Source organism: Aquarana catesbeiana, linkage group LG04, assembly GCF_042186555.1.
Source record: "Aquarana catesbeiana isolate 2022-GZ linkage group LG04, ASM4218655v1, whole genome shotgun sequence".
Taxonomy (NCBI): Eukaryota; Metazoa; Chordata; class Amphibia; order Anura; family Ranidae; genus Aquarana; species Aquarana catesbeiana.
In genome coordinates, this window is record NC_133327.1 from 228853979 (window position 1) to 228875616 (window position 21638).

A 21638-nucleotide genomic window follows, 5' to 3' on the forward strand; every position below is an offset into this window, starting at 1 on the left:
ATACTGTAATTGTGAAGTGGAAGGAAAATTATAAATGGTTTTTATTTTTTTTTTACAAATCTGAAAAGTGTGGCGTGCACTTGTATTCAGACCCCCGGAGTCAATACTTTGTAGAACCACTTTTCGTTGCAATTGCAGTTGCAAATATTTTTGGGGATGTGTCTACCATCTTTGCACATCTAGTGAGTGACATTTTTGTCCATTCTTCTTTGCAAGATAGCTCAAACTCTGTCAGATTGGATGGAGAGTGTCTTTGAACAGCAATTTACAAGTCTTGTCACAGATTCTCAATTGGGTTTAGGTCTGGATTTTGACTGAGCCATTCTAACACATGAATTTTCTTTGATCTAAACCATTCTATTGTAGCTCTGGCTGTATGTTTTGGGTCATTGTCCTGCTGGAAGGTGAACCTCTGCCCCAGTCTCAAGTCTTTTGCAGACTCTAACAAGTTTTCTTCTAAGATTGCCCTGTATTTTGCTCTATCCATATTCCCATCAACTCTGACCAGCTCCCCTGTCTCTGCTGAAGAAAAGCATCCCCACAACATGATGCTGCCACCACCATGTTTTATGGTGGGGATGGTGTGTTTAGGGTGATGTGCAGTGGTAGAGTTCCACCACATACAGCATTTTTCTTTTAGGCCAAAAAGTTCAATTTTGGTTTCATCTGACCAGATGTTTGCTGTGTCCTCACAAACTGCAAACAGACTTATGGCTTTCTTTCAACAATGGCTTTCTTCTTGCCACTCTTCCATAAAGGCCAGATTTGTGGAGTGCACAACTAATAGTTGTCCTGTGGACAGATTTTCCCACCTGAGCTGTGGATCTCTGCAGCTCCTCCAGAGTTACCATGGGCATCTTGGCTGCTTCTCTGATAAATACCCTCCTTGCCCGGCCTGTCAGTTTATGTGGACGGCCATGTCTTGGTAGGTTTGCAGTTGTGCCATGCTCTTTCCATTTTCAGGTGGTGGATTGAACAGTGCTCCGAGAGATGTTCAAAGCTTGGGATATTTGGGGGCTTCACAGTACAGCTGTATTTATGCTGAGACTAAATTACACACAGGTGGGCTCTATTTACTAGTGACTTCTGAAGGCAATTGGTTCCACTAGATATTAGTTAGGGGTATCAGAGTAAAGGGGGCTGAATACAAATGCACCACACACTTTTCACATATTTATTTGTAAAAAAAATTGTAAACCATTTATCATTTTCCTTCCACCTCACAATTATGTTCCACTTTGTTTTGGTCTATCACATAAAATCCCAATAAAATACATATACGTTTTCGGTTGTAACATGACAAAATGTGTAAAATTTCAAGGGTGTGAATACTTTTTCAAGGCACTGTACACAGCTAGTCATGGCAAAAATGGGTGTTATTTTCATTGTGCTGAATATTGACCATGTAGAGGTCGTTAGTAAGTGAGGCAGAGTTCAGGGGTTAGTAATAGATGATGCGGAGTTCAGGGGTCAGAAGTAAGTGATGCAGAATTCAGAGGTCACAATAAATTAAGCAGAGCTCAAGGGTCAGTAGTAAGTGGCGCAGAGTTCAGAGTAGTAAGTGTCTTTCTATCCCACATTGCAGCCACACACACCCCCGCACAGCTTACTACTATCCTTGGACTTATGGTGGTTTCTTAGTGCAGGCTCTCTTCCTCCTTTTCCTGGGTCCAGTAGTCAGTACTGGCAGAATTGTAATTAGCCTTAGTGGTGGTAAATAACAGTTGTCTCTTCCTGGAAACAGGGACCTTCCCCCCAACAGACTGGCTCAAAATTTACAGCAATGGATGGATTTTTTCTGTGGCTGCAAGTGACAATTGATAGTGAACCAAACACTATTTCCTCATGTTGTGCAACGTGAGGGCACCCCCCCACAGACCTGTGTTCACCGCATACATTGCACCAATGAAGGAGACAACACAGAGGTATCAGAGTGCTAATTTTTGTCATCTGCCAAAACTGCTCATTTGTAAGTGCAGTTGTACTCTGCAAGGGAATTAAAGCTGGGACATATATTTTGAGGTGTCCATCCAACTGATGAGGATTAGACCAGTAATTAATAATCAATGGTACATGAGTCTCTTTCAATTTTACTGGCATGGCTAGTACATGGTAATATATTTTACCATACCTGGGAGATTTTGGAGTTCAGAGGGGGAGATAGTGATAACAGCAGTTACTGCAGTAGTAGTTAGTGGTCTGTGTATTGTTTTTTTAAGCGTGAGGAGTGTTGGTTTGGTATTGGAGATTGTAGTTAGTAGGAGACACTCCTGGCTCAAGAAAAGATTTTACACATCATCGCTGGAACATATTTATACACCTATCAAGACTTTTGTGTCTCTGAGATTTAATCCCTTGGGTTTATAGATTATAGATTTATGGATTTTACTTTCCTATTCTAAGGGGATTGTTTCTGTAGCACGAGGCACAAGTTAATGTGGTTTACAAACTACATCTATAGATAAAAACAATTGGTCATTGTACCTTATATAGTATGAATGATAAGCATGGACTGAACTCCTTCTTGTCAATTGTGAAAGCTGCAGTATGACAAGGGAAACCCTGGTGCTTTGTTAAAGAGGAGTTCCACCCGAGGTCCAGTAAAAAAAAAAAAAAAAAAAATTAAAAGTGAGCAGCTACAAATACTGCAGCTGCTGACTTTTAATTGGACACTTACCTGTCCCAGGGTCCAGCGATGTGGGGGATCGAAGACCCGCTCGTCTCCCCCTCCGTTCAGCGGTGCCGGCATTGCAACTGTGGGCGCCGGGCTGTGGCTTCACAGCCTGGCACCCACTGCGCATGCGCGAGCAGCGCCGCGCGCCGTGATTAGCCACTCAGTCACCTGAGACCTGTAATGGGTCCCAGATAATTGACAGGAGGGAGGGAGCAGAGCTGAGCCCTTCCTGTGCCGAGGGGGAAGTGATGTCACCAGCCCAGGCACTGGAAGAGCCAGACTACGAGGGACCACCTAGTAACAGGCATTTAGAGGTAAGTAAAAAAAAAATATCCAAATTTTTTTTGTATTTTTTTTTTTTTAATTTTTCATGTAGTTTTTTTTTTTTGGGTGGAACCCCATTTTAATGTCATATGTATGTTTGTATGATATTAAGAAAAAAAAATCTGTATATTATGGTTTAAAGAAAATATATTTTAAGGCTTGCGTTATTTCCTGATTAATCCACCTTTTTGAAATGCCATGCAAATATTGCCTGTTGATAGGAAGTAGATTAAAAAGAGAGGAGAATAGCAGCACTGAGAAATTATTAAAAAAAGGAAGAAATGTTTTTTTATTTTTATTGTAAATGCTTATTGTTTCTAATGTACATTGCTTCACAAGCTAAATGACATTCAATTTACATCCACTTTAAGTTACTGCTTCATTTGTTTTCTTCCTAGCTTTCTTTGTTAGAAGATATTGGGTTTGGAGGAGTTCTTATTTACCTTGACCCATGTGATCTACCAGAGGGGATAAATGCAAAAGACAAATCATTTATGGTATCCTTGAAATATGACATAAACCAATTTATCACAGAGTCTTCAAAAACAGGTAAGTTGTTTTTAAACTTAAAATGAATAATGCATTACAGTCTTAATAGCATTATTTTCCATTGCCAGCCTTTTTAATGTAAATATTCAAGTTATTTCCCCAGTCAAACATGATGTAATTCTGCTTAACAAATCCCATTAATTAAGGTATGTTGGATAATACAAAATAAATGGTTGGCATAGTTAACAAGTTTAGTGTAGAACTTACAAGATATGAGAACTTTTGTCATGGATTATGAGTCTACATATGTTTGCCAAAATAAAAACGAATATCTCAGAAAAAGTATGCCATCACCCAGCTGGGGATCCAACTCCCATCTGTCTTGTCAGATCATTATTGGCGCAATTAGGAGCCACTGTTAGTACAAATCCAAGAAGATCTGAAAGCCTGGGATAATGCATGCTTTTCCTGGTTTGGGAGAGCTGCAAATGCAAATTCAAAGTTTTACCTCGTCTTTAATTATACAGTTCAAAATATTCCTATTTCTTTGCCCACTGCCTTTTTCTTTTCCCTGTAGACCATGGTAACTACATTTTTTATGGCAGGGGAAAACTCAGACTAAGCTTTGCTCTTATGCTGCTCTCTAAACATAGGGGAGGCATTGGATTTTCAGACATTAGAAAGTACTAGTGGACCTGTCATCTAACGAGAATTATGGACTGGACCCTGCACCAGTCTTTGAAATATTGTATATGTGTGAGAGAACCTTTCTCAACAATCCCACTGGACAATGTCCTTTTGGTTATTGTCAAGCTCTCCGAGCTCTGAAAACCCATCTGCTTATAGGTCATACACTTAGCATTTTCCAAATTGCATGCAATGCCTCTTCCATCTCTTCACTCAAGGGTCCACTCTCACTACTTAAGTACAATCTGGAATTCCCCTCTGGGAACTTTCTGAAAGATAATTGGCCTAAACCTAATTTGCTCGCAGGTCATTTCTTTGATAGGGGCCACTTCTTGGATCTTATGGCATTACCTTCTCTCTCGCCTACTCATCCTATAACTTTGTGGGGTTGTTTCCAAGTCAGTCACTTTTTGAATGTCTCCTTGGTCAGAACTTTATATGTCAGGAACCTTACTCCTTTCAAATCAATATTTTTGTCGAGTGCCCCGCCCCCCCCCCCAAAAAAAAAAACATGATTTCTTTTAACTATCTTAATTTATTTAAAATTAGTCTTAATATGGGAATGAAATGAGCCTACTCTTTCTTCTCATTCCTCTTGTTATCCATTCTTTTCATCTTTTACCTATACTCAAAGAAACATGAAGTCCGGGGAAGACCTTCTCTTATTTGCAAAGGTAACCAATCTCAATAGGTTTTTATGTTACACCTGCTTACACCACTGGGCTGCCTTTTGCAAAATGAGACTCACTGGTGGAAGAGGCGATAATGCTTCATTATTTTGACTACATCCCTGTAATAAATGTACTCTGTTATGCTTGTTATACCTCATACTGTACTTTGGTCACCATGCTTGTTTTTGCCTTGAATGCTGATATAAAAAAAATGAAAAAAACGTTAATGCTGCCATGATTTTTTATTTTTTTTACCTTCTGAGGAGCATTTTTAAAGACTCATTTAAAATACCTAACAATTACACTGCTTATTCATAAGTATGACAAAAGGTTGTTTCAGAATTGAACAAAAATTAATAAACTGTTTGTTTTTGTATTTTTCTTCTAGACAAATTGAAAAAAATCTTGTAATTGTACAGATAAAAATCAGGAATCTAAGACAGGCAGACAGGCAGACAAAATTATTTTAGAATCATGTTGATACTATAAAAAGACCAGGCACTGTTGGCATTTATATCTGCAAGGGCTTATCTATATCTAAGTATTAATTTTGGCGTGACCATTAATTAAATAATAATGTAATGCAACTTATTTGTATCAGGATTCTCCTGATTTTGAAAAAAAAAAAAAAATCAACTAAAGCTGTAGGAAAACCTGAAGCCAGCTGAGAATAGAAGAAAATTTGAAGCCATTCATGTCTGTCAGGCAAGGGTGTTAGATATTCACAGCATGAAGTACCTCAACAGCTCAGTGGGAAAATAATTGTACATTTTTTTCAATATCTTACTATATCTGACCTGGTATTCCGTGAAAAGTCCTGAGAGTTATTGAAGTAAATACAAGATTGTTGTTCTGCCCTTGCTTAGCTTTGCATTGTATCAGACATGTACCTGTTCATTTTTTTTAGAATTTTTGCATTATTGGCTGTAAACATACTAATACTGTTTATATAATATTGTCATATCAAGGTTATCTGAATATGAAGTTACAAAGAAATGGAAAGTAGCTTTATACAGGAGTGAGCAAAAAATGTTATTTTAGTTTTGGGAGGGAAAAGAGTAGGAAAGGATATCCATCTTGCTTCCTTTAGCTCTAGGGTAGCTTCCGATGATGATAGTTAATATGATAAAAATTATGTAAAACATTAAAGAGGAGCTATTAAAACCTTGGGTTGATTTTAATTTTTTAAAAGAAAATATTTATAAACCATGAGGATTTACAGTATATCTGTTATTATACTAGTTAAAAAAAATCTTTGTTATGTATGTAAACATTTAAAACAGTGTGAGCCTATCACACAAGGTTAACAGAGCACTATACATTTTGTATACAAATAGTATTGCAGAATCCGTTGGCTGTTAAGCTCTTCCTCTCTGACGACCTTTAGAGAGAGCCATTTGAACAAGCACACAGGGCTGCTCTATGATTTAATCCCTGTTTGAGGGTAAAACTTGTAAGAATTGAGGTAGAGATCTGTTTTGATCATTCTGTGGAATAAATGAACTATTATACATGGTCATCAGACTGCAGTGATTGCTATCTTTTGGTTTATGATCTGCAGATGAAGTCAGTTAAAGCAACCTGACAAGTAAAAGCAAAACTTTTTTTTTTATTATTATTATTATTAATAAATATTCCTCTTTTAAACTTAAGTAATGACAAAATTATTGCTGAATGAACAGGCTCATAACAGGAATTTGAAAATTGCTCTGGTCCATAAAGGGTGAACAGGCATTAGAGCTGAAGTGGTTAAAAACAATTTTTTTTTTTTTTTCGTTATTATTTTTGTAATAATAAAACTTTTTTCAGCTTACTGATGTTGCTTGTTGCCATAATAGGAGGCCTCTGAATAGCCAGATAGCAGCTGCTGTACTTACAATAGATCTGAATAAGTCACTGACTTGACACTCCCCTTCCATCTCTACTAGCAAAAATGATTAAATCTTAATTACTACATTGTTGACTGCCAAAAAGAAAGTATACAACTAGAAAATGCACTTCCTGGGGAAAATGCGTTGGAATGCTGAATAGCCGAATTGATAAAATGGCACCCATCAAAACTGCCCCATCATATTGCCATCAAAACTGCCCCATCAGAATTGCCCCATCAAAACTGCCCCATCATATTGCCACCATCAAAACTGCCCCATCAGAATTGCCCCATCAAAACTGCTCCATCATATTGCCACCATCAAAACTGCCCCATCAAAACTGCTCCATCATATTGCCACCATCAAAACTGCCCCATCATATTGCCACCATCAAAACTGCCCCATCAAAACTGCCCTATCATATTGCCACCATCAAAACTGCTCCATCAAAATTGTCCCCATCAAAACTGCCCCATCATATTCCTCTATTATAAATCAGTACATGGTGTGTCTGTCCCCTCCCCTGGGCTCTGTAATCAGAGCTGAGATGCTCATATTGCCCCATCAGAATTCCCCATCAGAATTGCCCCATCAAAACTGCCCCATCATATTGCCACCATCAAAACTGCCATGAATTGTCCCATCAAAACTGCCCCATCAGAATTGCCCTATCAAAACTGCCCCATCATATTGCAACCATCAAAACTGCCCCATCAGAATTGCCCCATCAAAACTGCCCCATCATATTGCCACCATCAAAACTGCCCCATCAGAATTGCCCCATCATATTGCCACCATCAAAACTGCCCCATCAGAATTGCCCCATCAAAACTGCCCCATCATATTCCTCTATTATAAATCAGTACATGGTGTGTCTGTCCCCTCCCCTGGGCTCTGTAATCAGAGCTGAGATGCTCCAGCCACCTCCCCCCTGTGTATAACAGAAGCTTTGGTAACCATGGCAACAAAAGCAACAGTACACTGTGTTTAATAGCTAAAATTTCCTGAAATGACCACAAAACAAACAGCTTTTTCACAAAAACTGTAAAAGATATCAAACTGAAAAGATATAGCCAGATAGCGGAATATTTTGTGAACATTTTAAAGTTTGTTTGGTGTATATAGGTGAAAGTATAAAGGAGCTGAAACTTTTGGGAGCGGAAGAAGATTTTAAGGATCTGAAGCATGTTCTCATTGACTTCAATGTTAAAAAAAAGTGTTAAAAAGCTTAATATTTTAAAAAGTATAAATAGTAGAAAAAAAGTTGAAAAAGTCCCATCATCAGCTGAAAGAGACGAACATTTTAATAGTTGAATGGTTTTAATAGCTAAAAGTATGCAGAAGTTACGCAGAGCCAAAAAACGTACGGAATAAAATTAAATAATAAACTAGACTAGAAAATGCATTTCCTGGGAAAAATGCATTGGAATGCTGAATAGCTGAATTGCTAAAATGGCCCCCAGCAAAACTGCCCCATCATATTGCCTTTAAAACTGCCCCATCAGAATTACCCCATAAAAATTGTCCCCATCAAAACTGAACCATCATATTTCCACCTTCAAAACTGCCCCCATCAAAACTGCCCCATCATATTGCCACCTTTAAAATGCTCCATTAAAATTGTCCCCATCATATTGCCCCCATCAAAACTGCCCCATAAGAATTGCCCCCATCAAAACTGCCCCATAAGAATTGCCCCATCAAAACTGCCCCATCATATTGCCCCCATCAAAACTGCCCCATCAGAATTGCCCCATCAAAACTGTCCCATCAAAACTGCCCCATCATATTACCACCATCAAAACTGCCCCATCAGAATTGCCCCATCAGAATTGCCCCATCAAAACTGCCCCATCAGAATTGCCCTATCAAAACTGCCCCATCATATTACCACCATCAAAACTGCCCCATCAGAATTGTCCCTTCAAAACAGCCCCATCATATTGCCACCATCAAAACTGCCCCATCATAACTGCCCCATCAAAACTGCCCCATCATATTCCTCTATTATAAATCAGTACATGGTGTGTCTGTGCCCTCCCCCGGGCTCTGTAATCAGAGCTGAGATGCTCCAGCCACCTCCCCCCTGTGCATAACAGAAGCTTTGGTAACCATGGCAACAAAAGCAACACAGTACACTCTGATTAATGGCTAAAATTTCCTGAAATGACCTCTAAAAAGCTTTTTCACAAAAACTGTAAAAGATATCAAACTGAAAAGCTATAGCCAGATAGCTGAATATTTTGTGGACATTTTAAAGTTTGTTTGGCGTCTGTAGGTGAAAGTATGAAGGTGCTGAAACTTTTGGGAGTGGAAGAAGATTTTAAGGATCTGAAGTATGCTCCCATTGACTTCAATGTTAAAAAAAGTGTTAAAAAGCTTAATATTTTAAAAAGTATAAATAGTAGAAAAAAAGCTGAAAAAGTCCCATCATCAGCTGAAAGAGACGAACATTTTAATAGTTGAATGGTTTTAATAGCAGAAAGTATGCAGAAGTTACGCAGAGCCAAAAACCATACGGTATAAATTAAATACAATTAAAGATAAACTAGAAAATGCATTTCCTGGGGAAAATGCGTGGGAATGCTGAATAGCTGAATTGCATCAAAACTGCCCCATCAGAATTGCCCCATCAAAACTGCCCCATCAGAATTGCCCCATCAAAACTGCCCCATCATATTGCCACCACCAAAATTGCCCCATCATATTGCCACCATCAAAACTGGCCCATCAAAATTGTCCCCATTAAAACTGCCCCATCATATTGCCACCATCAAAACTGCCCCATCATATTCCTCTATTATAAATCAGTACATGGTGTGTCTGTCCCCTCCCCCGGGTTCTGTAATCAGAGCTGAGATGCTCCAGCCACCTGCCCCCTGTGTATAACAGAAGCTTTGGTAAACATGGCAACAAAAGCAACACAGTACACTCTGTTTAATGGCTAAAATTTCCTGAAATTACCACTAAACAAACAGCTTTTTCACAAAAACTGTGAAAGATATCAAACTGAAAAGACATAACCAGATTCCTGAATATTTTGTGAACATTTTAAAGTTTGTTTGGCGTCTGTAGGTGAAACTATGAAGGAGCTGAAACTTTTGGGAGCGGAAGAAGATTTTAAGGATCTGAAGCATGCTCCCATTGACTTCAATGTTAAAAAAAAGTGTAAAAAAGCTTAATATTTTAAAAAGTATAAATAGTAGAAAAAAAGTTGAAAAAGTCCCATCATCAGCTGAAAAAGACAAACGTTTTAATAGTTGAATGGTTTTAATAGCTGAAAGTATGCAGAAGTTACACAGAGCCAAAAAACGTATGGAATAAAATAAATATTAAAAAATAATAAAAATAAATAAAATCGAATAACAATAGTGGGACTACTAAAGCATTCCCACTAATAAAAACTAGAAAATGCATTTCCTGGGGAAAATGCGTGGAAATGCTGAGTAGCTGAATTGCTAAAACGGCCCCCAGCAAAACTGCCCCCATCATATTGCCATCAAAACTGCCCCATCAGAATAGCCCCATCAAAAGTGTCCCCATCAAAACTGCCCCATCATATTTCCACCATCAAAACTGCCCCATTATTTTGCCGCCATCAAAACTGCCCCATCAGAATTGCCTCATCAAAACTGCACCATCATATTGTCACCATCAAAACTGCCCCCATCAAAACTGCCCCATCAGAATTGCCCCATCAAAACTGCCCAATCAGAATTGCCCTATCAAAACTGCCCCATCATATAGCCACCATCAAAACTGCCCCATCAGAATTGTCCCATCAAAACTGCCCCATCATATTGCCACCATCAAAACTGCCCCATCATATTCCTCTATTATAAATCAGTAAATGGTGTGTCTGTCCCCTCCCCCGGGCTCTGTAATCAGAGCTGAGATGCTCCAGCCACCTCCCCCCTGTGTATAACAGAAGCTTTGGTAACCATGGCAACAAAAGCAACACAGTGCACTCTGTTTAATGGCAAAAATTTCCTTAAATGACCACTAAACAAAAAGCTTTTTCACAAAAACTGTAAAAGATATCAAACTGAAAAGATATAGCCAGATAGCTGAATATTTTGTGAACATTTTAAAGTTTGTTTGGCGCCTGTAGGTGAAACTATGAAGGAGCTGAAACTTTTGGGAGTGGAAGAAGATTTTAAGGATCTGAAGTATGCTCCCATTGACTTCAATGTTAAAAAAAGTGTTAAAAAGCTTAATATTTTAAAAAGTATAAATAGTAGAAAAAAAGTTGAAAAAGTCCCATCAACAGCTGAAAGAGACAAACATTTTAATAGTTGAATGGTTTTAATAGCTGAAAGTATGCAGAAGTTACGAAGAACCAAAAAAAGTACGGAATAAAATTAAATAATAAATAATAATAAAAACTAGAAAATGCATTTCCTGGGGAAAATGCGTGGGAATGCTGAATAGCTGAATTGCTAAAATGGCCACCATCAAAACTGCCCCATCATACTGCCATCAAAACTGCCCCATCAAAATTGCCCCATCAAAATTGTCCCCATCAAAACTGCCCCATCATATTGCAACCATCAAAACTGCCCCATCAGAATTGCCCCATCAAAACTGCCCCATCATATTGACACCATCAAAACTCCCCCATCATATTGCCACCATCAAAACTGCTCCCCATCATATTGCCATCAAAACTGCCCAATCAGAATTGCCCCATCAAAATTGTCCCCATCAAAACTGCCCCATCAGAATTGCCCCATCAAAACTGCCCCATCATATTGCCACCATCAAAACTGTCCCATCAGATTTACCCCATCAAAACTGCCCCATCATATTGCCACCATCAAAACTGCCCCATCAGAATTGCCCCATCAAAACTGCCCCATCATATTGCCACCATCAAAACTGCCCCATCAGAATTGCCCCATCAAAACTGCCCCATCATATTCCTCTATTATAAATCAGTACATGGTGTGTCTGTCCCCTCCCCCGGGCTCTGTAATCAGAGCTGAGATGCTCCAGCCACCTCCCCCCTGTGTATAACAGAAGCTTTGGTAAACATGGCAACATAAGCAGCACAGTACACTGTGTTCAATAGCTAAAATTTCCTAAAATGACCACTAAACAAACAGCTTTTTCACAAAAACTGTAAAAGATATCAAACTGAAAAGATATAGTCAGATAGCTGAATATTTTGTGAACAGTTTAAAGTTTGTTTGGAGTCTGTAGGTGAATGTATGCAGGAGCTGAAACTTTTGGCAGCGGAAGAAGATTTTAAGGATCTGAAGCCTGCTCCCATTGACTTCAATGTTAAAAAAGTGTTAAAAAGCTTAATATTTTAAAAAGTATAAATAGTAGAAAAAAAGTTGAAAAAGTCCCATCATCAGCTAAAAGAGATGAACATGTTAATAGTTGAAAGGTTTTAATAGCTGAAAGTATGCAGAAGTTACGCAGAGCCAAAAAACATACGGAATAATAAAATTAAAATTAAAATTAAAAATAAATAAAAAAACAAATAAAAATTTTTGTGAATAGCTTATAATCTGAGTTTAAAAGTGCTATCGGCCTGTAGCTATCGGAAAGAGACACATCTTTGTCTGGTTTAGGTATAACTGTGATATAGGAGTGTAAGAACTGCTGATGGGGGACTCGCCCTGAAGAAGAGAATTATATTGGGATACTAGATGAGTTCATAGAATTGGGAGAAATGTCTTGTAGTAGGAGTATGGGAGGACATCTGGACCAGGGGATTTGTGGGTTGGTAGGCTCTTAATAGTATTGGCTAGTTCCTCTCCGGTAATGGGGGCGTTCAGTAGACATGTGCACACTGAAATATTTTGTTTCGGAATTTCGTTTTCTTCTGAAAAATAAATTTATTTAGTTACTCCCGAAATTTGTTTTTATTTATTTTGTTTTTCGTTAAAAATTGCATTCGTCCGAACATCCAAATGAATTAAGGTTGAATTTGTCATTTAAGGCTTATGGTGTCTGTCAAATGTTCAAAGAAGATTTGACGGAGCAGTTAAACTGTACATGTACATTTCCGGTCAAATTTTCCACCTACAAGCTAGCTGTAGTAGAATTCTAACGTTGTATGACTAGTAATAATTATATTTATTAATTATTTTACTAGTCAACCAACATTAGAATTTTTCTATAGCCTATGGGCGGATGCATTTGACCAGAAATGTACGATTGCAGCATCATACAGATTAGCTGCTCTGTCGAATCTTCTTAGAACTTTCAACATACACCATAAGCCAAAGATTCGACATTTGTATGTTTTTCGTTGCTTTGTCAAATCTTCGTCATTCATGTTGAATGGTCTACTCTACCCCAACAGTCAGCCAACTTTCACATTCGTTTCTCAATCTCCAAGTGCAATGGCGGGCACGGCATCCGACGTTGTGTCAGATATTGATATGGCATTATAATATAGAATCTATAATAATAAATTCCCCCCCCCCACAACACTGGCAGCCTCTGAGGCTATCACAACACTAGCAACACTAGTATCACTATCAAGTTCACAACACTAACACAATAGCAGCAGATTATTATGAAAAAGTTAAGTTGAACTTTAGCTTGCTTCACTATTGTTCTGCTTCTGTGCTTATGCGTAATTGCTAAATAATTCAAGTTCTCTGACAAACGGACCAGCTAAGATTGACTGACTTCTGAAATGATTCAGTGTGTGTGTCTCTCTCTGCTAGCAAATCATAAGTGAAAGTAAGTTGGCTGTACGTGTGTACTTAGTTCTAGCTATTTTACTGCCGCTCCTCTTTGGTTACAATCGGCCAATAACATTCATCATCATCATTATTTTTATTTTACTTCCCCCACCCAATTCCAGCAGCGATCTTTTTCTCTCTATGTCGAATCTTTTTCTCTCTATGTCGAATCTTTTTCTCTCTATGTCGAATCTTTTTCTCTCTATGTCGAATCTTTTCTCTCTATGTCGAATCTTTTCTCTCTATGCAAAATAATCTTGAACTAATAGAGTTAAGGTTAGGCACATTTGACCACAGGTTCGATAGACACAGATTGTTATTGTCAGCATCATGTCGAATCTCCTATCTATATCGAACTGTTGTTGCAACGAAAACGAAAATAAAGCATTTGTTTATGTCTGATCTTTCAGTTTTTGTATTCTGCACTTTCGCTATCATTTGTTAAAATGATAATGAAAATACCTGAAATTCAGACGAAAATGCATTCGGACGAAAATGAATGCACATGTCTTGCATTCAGTGCATGCACCTGGTTAGTTTAGGCAACTTCAAGTCTGAACTAAACACCTTGAAAGCCTCCTGGTCAAATGGGGAGTGTAGGTTGGGAGTAAGGCAGTTGTAGAGTTTATCGTAAAACACGCCAAAGACCTGGGTCATGGTCTGTGTGCAGTGAGTGAGGTGATCCAGAAAGGAGAGAAAAGGCCTAGGGTTGAGCCTGGAGACCAGCATTGTATATGGCTTATTGGAAAATTTGTAAAATTTTTGTTTTGCCCATAAGAGGGACTTCTCTATGGCTGACATGTCTAGAGATTTTATTTGATTGCGCAGCAAGGTTGCTGCCCGCAGTCGAACCACCGGGACAGCAAAACAGGGATCGTTCAGCGGTTAGCAGTTTTGTTAATATAGAGGATTTCAAGAGGGCTGCATCCTTCTTTCTTTGTGAGCTTACAGAGATACACTGCCCCCTAAGGAACGCCTTGTGAGCCTCCCATAAGGTGGATGGACTGGTTAAGGAACCCGTATTTAGCTAGAAGTATTCAGTTAGCATGTGAGAGAGTTTATCTTTGGTTTCAGGATGTTTTTCAGGATGTTCATTGAGTCTCCAGTGGCACTTCCTGGGAAATGCAGCTGAGGGGCAAAGATCCAGGGTCAAGGGCATATGATCCGACCAGGTGATGAGGCCCAGATTGGATGACACTGTATGAGGTAAAAGGGGGGCTGTCATGAGGAAATAGTCCAATCTAGAGAACATCTTATGAGGGGGGAGAGTAAAATGAATATTGTTTACCAGTAGGGTGTTTGATCCTCCACACGTTGTCTTTGAGTCAATTTATGAAAGGAGGTGGTCAAAGATTGTGTTGCGAGGGGTAGTATAGTATGGAACAAAGATTTCCGATCTTGAATTGGAGAGAGGACAGCATTAAAATCTCCCCCAATCACCATAAAAGGCTGAGAAAAGCGTTGCAGCCATTCAAATGCATCAGTAAGGAATTTGATCTGACCCATATTTGGAGCATATACATTCATTAATGTTATAGGATTAGACAAATAGGTACCTTGTAGAATTATATAATGACTGTGGGGATCTAAATGGGTGGACTTGGTCTTGCAGAGGACAGGAGCGTCTGATCAGCACTGCAACCCCAGCCTTTCCAGATGAGTCAAACACCATATAAGACACCGGGAAATACTTAGCAAATTTCAGGGATCCCCCAGCACAGAAGTGAGTCCCCTGCACCAGAATCACAGTGGCCCTGAACTCATTTAAAGCTATTTTTGATGGAATTCAGACCTTTCACATTATAAGACAGCAGTTTCAAAGCCATAGTATAGCCGTGAAATTTAGCCAGTGAACATTCAGTATAGTGGGCGATAGCCCATTGGTACAGACACACATATATATCCTTATAACAGGTAGTAATCTATTATGCAACATAGAGTCAAAAAACTGATCAACGTTAATGTAGGAAAAAAGAAAACAGAGTCAAAGGAAGTCCAAAAAATGGACCAAAAGAAATATTGCTGCATACTAACAAGAAGGCCGGTTTGGCCCAAAAAATGTAAACATCAGGTGTAGGCCTGAGAGGCTTCCACTCTCAAGAATTCTCGGCCATAGCCAGAGGACATGTGGGGGAGCAAAGTGATCTCCAACAAAGGGAAAAACGTGACGTTCCTCCACGGTGCTCCGCATCTAGCGTTATCAAACCTGGAACTCCTCAGAACTTTATAGAAGTTAGCAGAAAAAACAGTTCAAAAACATTTCAAAGCACCCCCATGGGTGAATAAAAGAGAAGGTGAAACAGTCCCTTGAAGGGGTCGATGGGGAGTTGGGTTCCCATGTGGGAAGAAAAAAGGGCAGGTCAAGTAGGTAGCCTGGTATGTTGAGAGCGTTGAGGTGTGGAGTAGGCCCTCAATCCCCTTCCTCTCACTGGTGTCTAAATCTTAGAAGGAGCCAGGGAGGGCATAGGTGGCAGGTGAGAACTGACCTTCTTCTGCAGGCAATGGTGGAAGGCCTAGGCACTTGACAAAGGCATCTCCTTCTTGCAGGTCTCAAAGGACATGTTGGACACCATCCTTAGTGACATTGAGGCGAAAGGCGAACCCCCAATAATAGGTGAGAGGTGATGGGCCGTAGTGAGCGGCGTTTGGGCAGGGTGATTGAGGAGAGGTCGCTAAATAGTTGATTTTTGTCTCTCTTGTATTCAATACTGGATTGGTTGTGAGTGGCCAAAGTTAGCACCTCTTTGCTTTCATAGTAGTGGAACCTTACCACTAAGTCACGCGGTCTGGCCCCTGCAGGGTTCTTGGGGCTAAGAACCTATGGGCCTGGTCAAGGCTCCAGTCTATGTCCATGATGTCAGGTGCCAGGGTGTTGAATAGGTCCATGAGGTAGGGTCTGATATTATTGTCAGCCTCCTGTTCCAGGACGCCACGGATTCTGAGGTTTTGGCGCCATTCCCTGTTCTCCAGGTCCTCTTACTGAAACTGGAGCTGGGAATTTTTAAGACTCTTCTAGAGCCTGAACATAATGTAAAGTTTCATCAAACTTTGTTTCCAAAGTAGCTGAGCGCTTGTCCAGTAGGTCTAGCTCACCCCTGAGTTCTCTGGCGATCTTCCCCATCTCCTGGGCAATACCCCTGGTGAGCTGTTGGGCCAGAGCCTGGAGTTTAAGATCCAGCATCTCAGGAGTTAATACAGGCTGAGGAGAAGGGGGTATATGTGGGGGAGAGCCTGCTGAGAGCCATCCTCCACCATCAGGGTACTGACGTAATCCTCTGGGTCTCCCTGTGAAATCGAGACCTGGGATTGGGGCCTAGTCAGATAGCGATCCATAGTAGAGGAGGGCCGAGGTGTTTGTGTGGCTCAGTAGTAGGATCGCTGTTCCCCAATTTTACCCCCTAGCTTAAACCCCTTGTAATCGATTGCCGTTGAGGATGTGCAGGGGCTGCAGAACACGGGGCGGGACCAGAGCTCACGGATCACGCGTCCGCCATCTTGCAGAGCCGCATATGCGCCCCCTTAGTTTATCTTTATTTTCAATTATTAAGTTCTAATTATGTTTGTTTTACTCTTACATTATATTTCAATTTGCCAATACTCAACTAATTAGCCTCTGTGCAAGTTTTCCACATAAGGAGTTGCTTTGCTGAACACCTTTTCAGATATTTTTAATGTACACAAAAGGGTTGAATTGAATTCAGGTTATTTAATTACTGAATACTCTTAAACAAGATATTATTTATTATTTTTAAGCTAAAATGTTTGCTTGTAATTCCTGTGACCTTTAAAAATCAAGCATAATTATGTAAAAAATGTCAATTTGACTATTTATATTGTTATCAACATTAATAAAGCAGAAAAAAAATTGTGAATGTAAACGTGGGCAAGATTTAGTAACTCTTTGCAAAGAAATAAAAAAAATAGGGTTTTCATTTCCCAAAAATTTTTCTGAAGACCTGGAGATTTTAGCAAAATGTGTTATTTTGGCTAAATGCATCAATGGGAAATGTCCTGGATTTGTATTTATTCCAAAACAAATCCTCCTCCTTAATTAACGATTTTTTTTTTTCACAGAAGAAAAAATAGTGAAAAAAGTTAACTTAAAAAAAAAGAAGTACACAAATAATAATTACATTCAAAAAGGAAAAAAATTGGGTTCTGGGCCTATAAGACATCAGACTTTACTACCAGGTCACAGCAATGGCATGTATATTATGCAAAACTCAAAAGACAACATTCACTCTAAACAAAATTCAAAACAAAACTTGACACACAACTCAAAAGACAAACTCTAGATAGCACAAGCTCACTTACTGTTATGCTGCGTACACACGATCCGACATTCCGACAACCACATCCTGGATTTATTTCCGACAGATGTTGGCTCAAACTTGTCTTGCATACACACGGTCACACAAATGTTGTCGGAAATTCCGAACATCAAGAACGCGGTGATGTACAACACGCACATACGACGAGCCGAGAAAAATTAAGTTCAATAGCCAGTGCGGCTCTACTGCTTGATTCCGAGCATGCATGGAATTTTGTGCGTCGGAATTGTCTACACACGCTCAGAATTTACAACAACGGATTTTGTTGTAGAAAAATTTGAGAACCAGCTCCCAAATTTTTGTTGTTGGAAATTCCGACAACAAATGTCCGATGGAGCCTACACACAGTCGGAATTTCTGACAACAAGCTCACATCAAACATTTGTTGTCCGAAATTCTGACTGTGTGTACGCGGCATTAGAATTCTACCCTGAATTCCAACTAACAGCCATGATCTTCATACAGCAACCTCACCCCCCTGCTCAATTTACAAGACCAATTTCTAAAAATTCAATTTGCAAATGTCTTAACATTCCTGCACATGTAATAAGTAATGTTTGTAATATTTGTGTAAAAGTGTCATTGTTGCTTTTCGTCAGGTAAATCTAATAACCCCTAACATTAGATCCTAAGAGAAAAAAACACTTCACGCAAAACGATTTACCCATACGTTGACGCTAAATACCAGGGTTATGGCAGTAGCTAGCTATTTTTGGGAATGCCATGCAATCTAATTTATCTTTAAGATAAAAGTGGTCTCCATGGCGGATTCACCACAAGATCACTTTTGTCGGTGGGAGAGAGGACAGCATTAAAATCTCCCCCAATCACCATAAAAGGCTGAGAAAAGCATTGCAGCCATTCCAATGCATCAGTAAGGAATTTGATCTGACCCATATTTAGAGCATGTACATTCATTAATGTTATAGGATTAGACAAATAGGTACCTTGCAGAATTATATAACGACTGTGGGGATCTAAATTGGTGGACTTGATCTGGAGAGGACAGGAGCGTCTGATCAGCACTGCAACCCCAGCCTTTCCAGATGAGTCAAACGCCATATAAGACACCGGGAAATACTTAGCAAATTTCAGGGATCCCCCAGCACAGAAGTGAGTCCCCTGCACCAGAATCACATATGCGCCAGTGGCCCTGAACTCATTTAAAGCCATCTATCATTTTTGCGGGTGCAATTTTGAAGCATGACATGTTGGGTGTCAATTTTCTCAGCGTAACATTATCTTTCACAATATGAAAAATAAATTGTGCTAACTTTACTGTTGTCTTATTTTTTAATTCAAAAAAGTGTATTTTTTCCAAAAAAAGTGCGCTTGTAAGATGCTGCACAAATACGTTGTAACAGAAAGTATTGCAATGACCACCATTTTATTCTCTAGGGTGTTAGAAAAAAATATATATGTTTGGGGGTTCTACGTAATTTTCTAACAAAAAAAAGATTTTAACTTGTAGACAACAAGTGTAAAAAAGAGGCTCAGTCATTAAGTGGTTAATGTTTATGTCAATTGTCTTTCGAGTTACTGTACATCACCTTATTGCTTTTCTCAATAAAGAAATTTAAACAGAAAAAAAATGGAATAAAATAGAATATAACCATCTTCTGAAACTTGAATAGAAAAGAATAGAATACAAAATAATAGAACTGAAAAAACATTATAAAAAAATACCTACTGGGGGCCCCCCTTTTTCCCTAAAGTTCTGACGGAACGGTTTACACAGGTCCTTTTGACTAGGGAGTACTCTATGCGGTCCCGGTCAAATTGCATATATAGTTATTGCAGAATTTTTGAACACAGTTATTTTGTGATAGTTGAAATGTAACCTTGATTGATAGGTTATTGTATATTGCATTGTATATTGACTTAACTGACAAGCTAATGTAATAGCCTAATTACAGATGTAAATTGATGAACATGTTTGATTCACTGCATTTATTTATAATCTGCTTTCCCTAAATAAAGATTTTAAATAAATAAATAAATAAAAAAAATATAATATAATCATTTCCCCAAATCTAAATTTGAATAGAATAGATGAAACATTTCCCATAGAATAGAAAATAACAGAATAGAATAGAAATAGAAAGATGGTTATATTATTTCTGTTCTATTCTGTTATTTTCTATTCTATTCTAATCTATTCCTTTCTATTCTATTTACATTTGAATTGATTCTATTTGAATTTTCAGGAAATGGTTATATTCTTTCTATTCTATTCTATTCTATTTTTTTTAATTATATTCTTATTTATTCCATTATAGTCTATTCTATTTTTTTATATTCTATTATTTTCTATTTTATTCCTTTCTTATGTATTCAAATTTTAATTTATTCGATTTGAAATTGTATTCTATTTTATTCTATCCTTTTTTTTTTTTTATTCTATTCTATTCTATTTTTTTCTATCCTATTCCTTTATTTTCAATTCTATTTTATTCTATTTGGAAGTTAGAAAACAAAATGAAAACTATTAGAATTTGAAATTTTTTCATATTCGAAAAGTATTCAAATGCAAAAACTTTTCAAATTCAAAAACTTTTCGAATTTGAAAACTATTAGAATTCAAAAACAATTCGAAATTGATTTGAATTAATTCAAATTCAAATTTTTTCAGAAATTTTTTTACGTTATTTCGGATTCGTTTAAATTCGGTACTATTGTAATTAGAAAATGTTGGTAAATCCGAATTTCAGAAAATGGAAAATTTGTCCGAATTTCAATTTGGAACTAAACGAACTGCACATGTCTAGTGTAAACTTGGCAGGTTTTGGATACACTAATCTGTTGTTTTACTGATACATGTTTTACTGCTTTGGGTATGCCTGCCTATTATTCTCTGTAAGTTATTTTCATGTAAAATATTGTCTTTATTTCAATTTCTGCAAAAACTCTTCTTTTTTAAATCTAAATAAAATAAAGAATGTTTAAAAGAAAAAAAAACATACACACTTTTTACACTATCCAACAGGATTCTCATCTAGGCTAGCAGTAGAGGGAAACCAACTAGTCTAACCAAATGGGAAATTTAAATTGGGGTCCCTTTCTTGGCAGACCAAAGAGATGAAGAGAAGAGAGAGAGAGAGAAGAGGTAATTAAAACTAACATACCCATATCTAGAGGCTCCAGAGTACAGGGATCATGCCATAAACTTTTTGCTAGAGAGGGTGTGTGGGGTGGACTCTTTTTTGCTCAATTGGTAAGACTGTCTCCTGGTTATTCAGGTTCAGTGAGCAGAGAGAGAACATATATAGAATATTACACTCCTACCCTGCTGTTCAATGTGACTCCCCTGCCTGTGTTGGAGTACAGGCAGGGGAGTCACATAGAACAAAACTTTACCCACTTGACCTGGCCATTTTTTGCTATAGGGCACTGCGTTACTCTACCTAACATTTGCGGTCATGCAATGCTGTACATTAATGAAATGTATGTCCTTTTTTTCCCACAGGTAGAGCTTTCTATTGGTGGTATTTGATCACCACTGCGGGGGGGGGGGGGGGGTACGCTATAACGCTATAAACAAAAAAAGACTGACCATTTTTGAAAAACAAAAGTTAATTTCTGCTATAAAACATATCCAATAAAAAAACTTAAAAATCTAATTTCTTCATGAATGTGGGTCAAAATGTATTCTGCTTACATGTTTTTGGTAAAAAAGAATCCCAATAAGTGTATATTAATTGGTTTGTGCAAAAGCTATAGATATATATCTACAAACTATGGTATATACAGTATCTCAGAAAAGTAAAGTAGTGAGTGTACACGTTGTATAACAGTGTAAATTTGTTGTCCCCTCTCAATAACTCAACACACAGCCATTAATGTCTAAACTGCTGGCAACAAAAGTGAGTACACCTCTAAGTGAAAAT

General features: G+C 38.2%; 1 protein-coding gene across 2 annotated transcripts in view; it reads left to right on the forward strand.

Annotated features, from left to right (window-relative positions):
* Positions 1 to 21638, forward strand: part of NAALADL2 (N-acetylated alpha-linked acidic dipeptidase like 2) — a 2111880-nt gene that overhangs the window by 979150 nt on the left and 1111092 nt on the right. For both annotated transcript variants that reach the window (XM_073626241.1, XM_073626242.1), the window contains exon 5: positions 3397 to 3547. In XM_073626241.1, coding sequence (XP_073482342.1) covers positions 3397 to 3547 — 151 coding nt within the window. The remainder of the gene's footprint in view (positions 1 to 3396; positions 3548 to 21638) is intronic.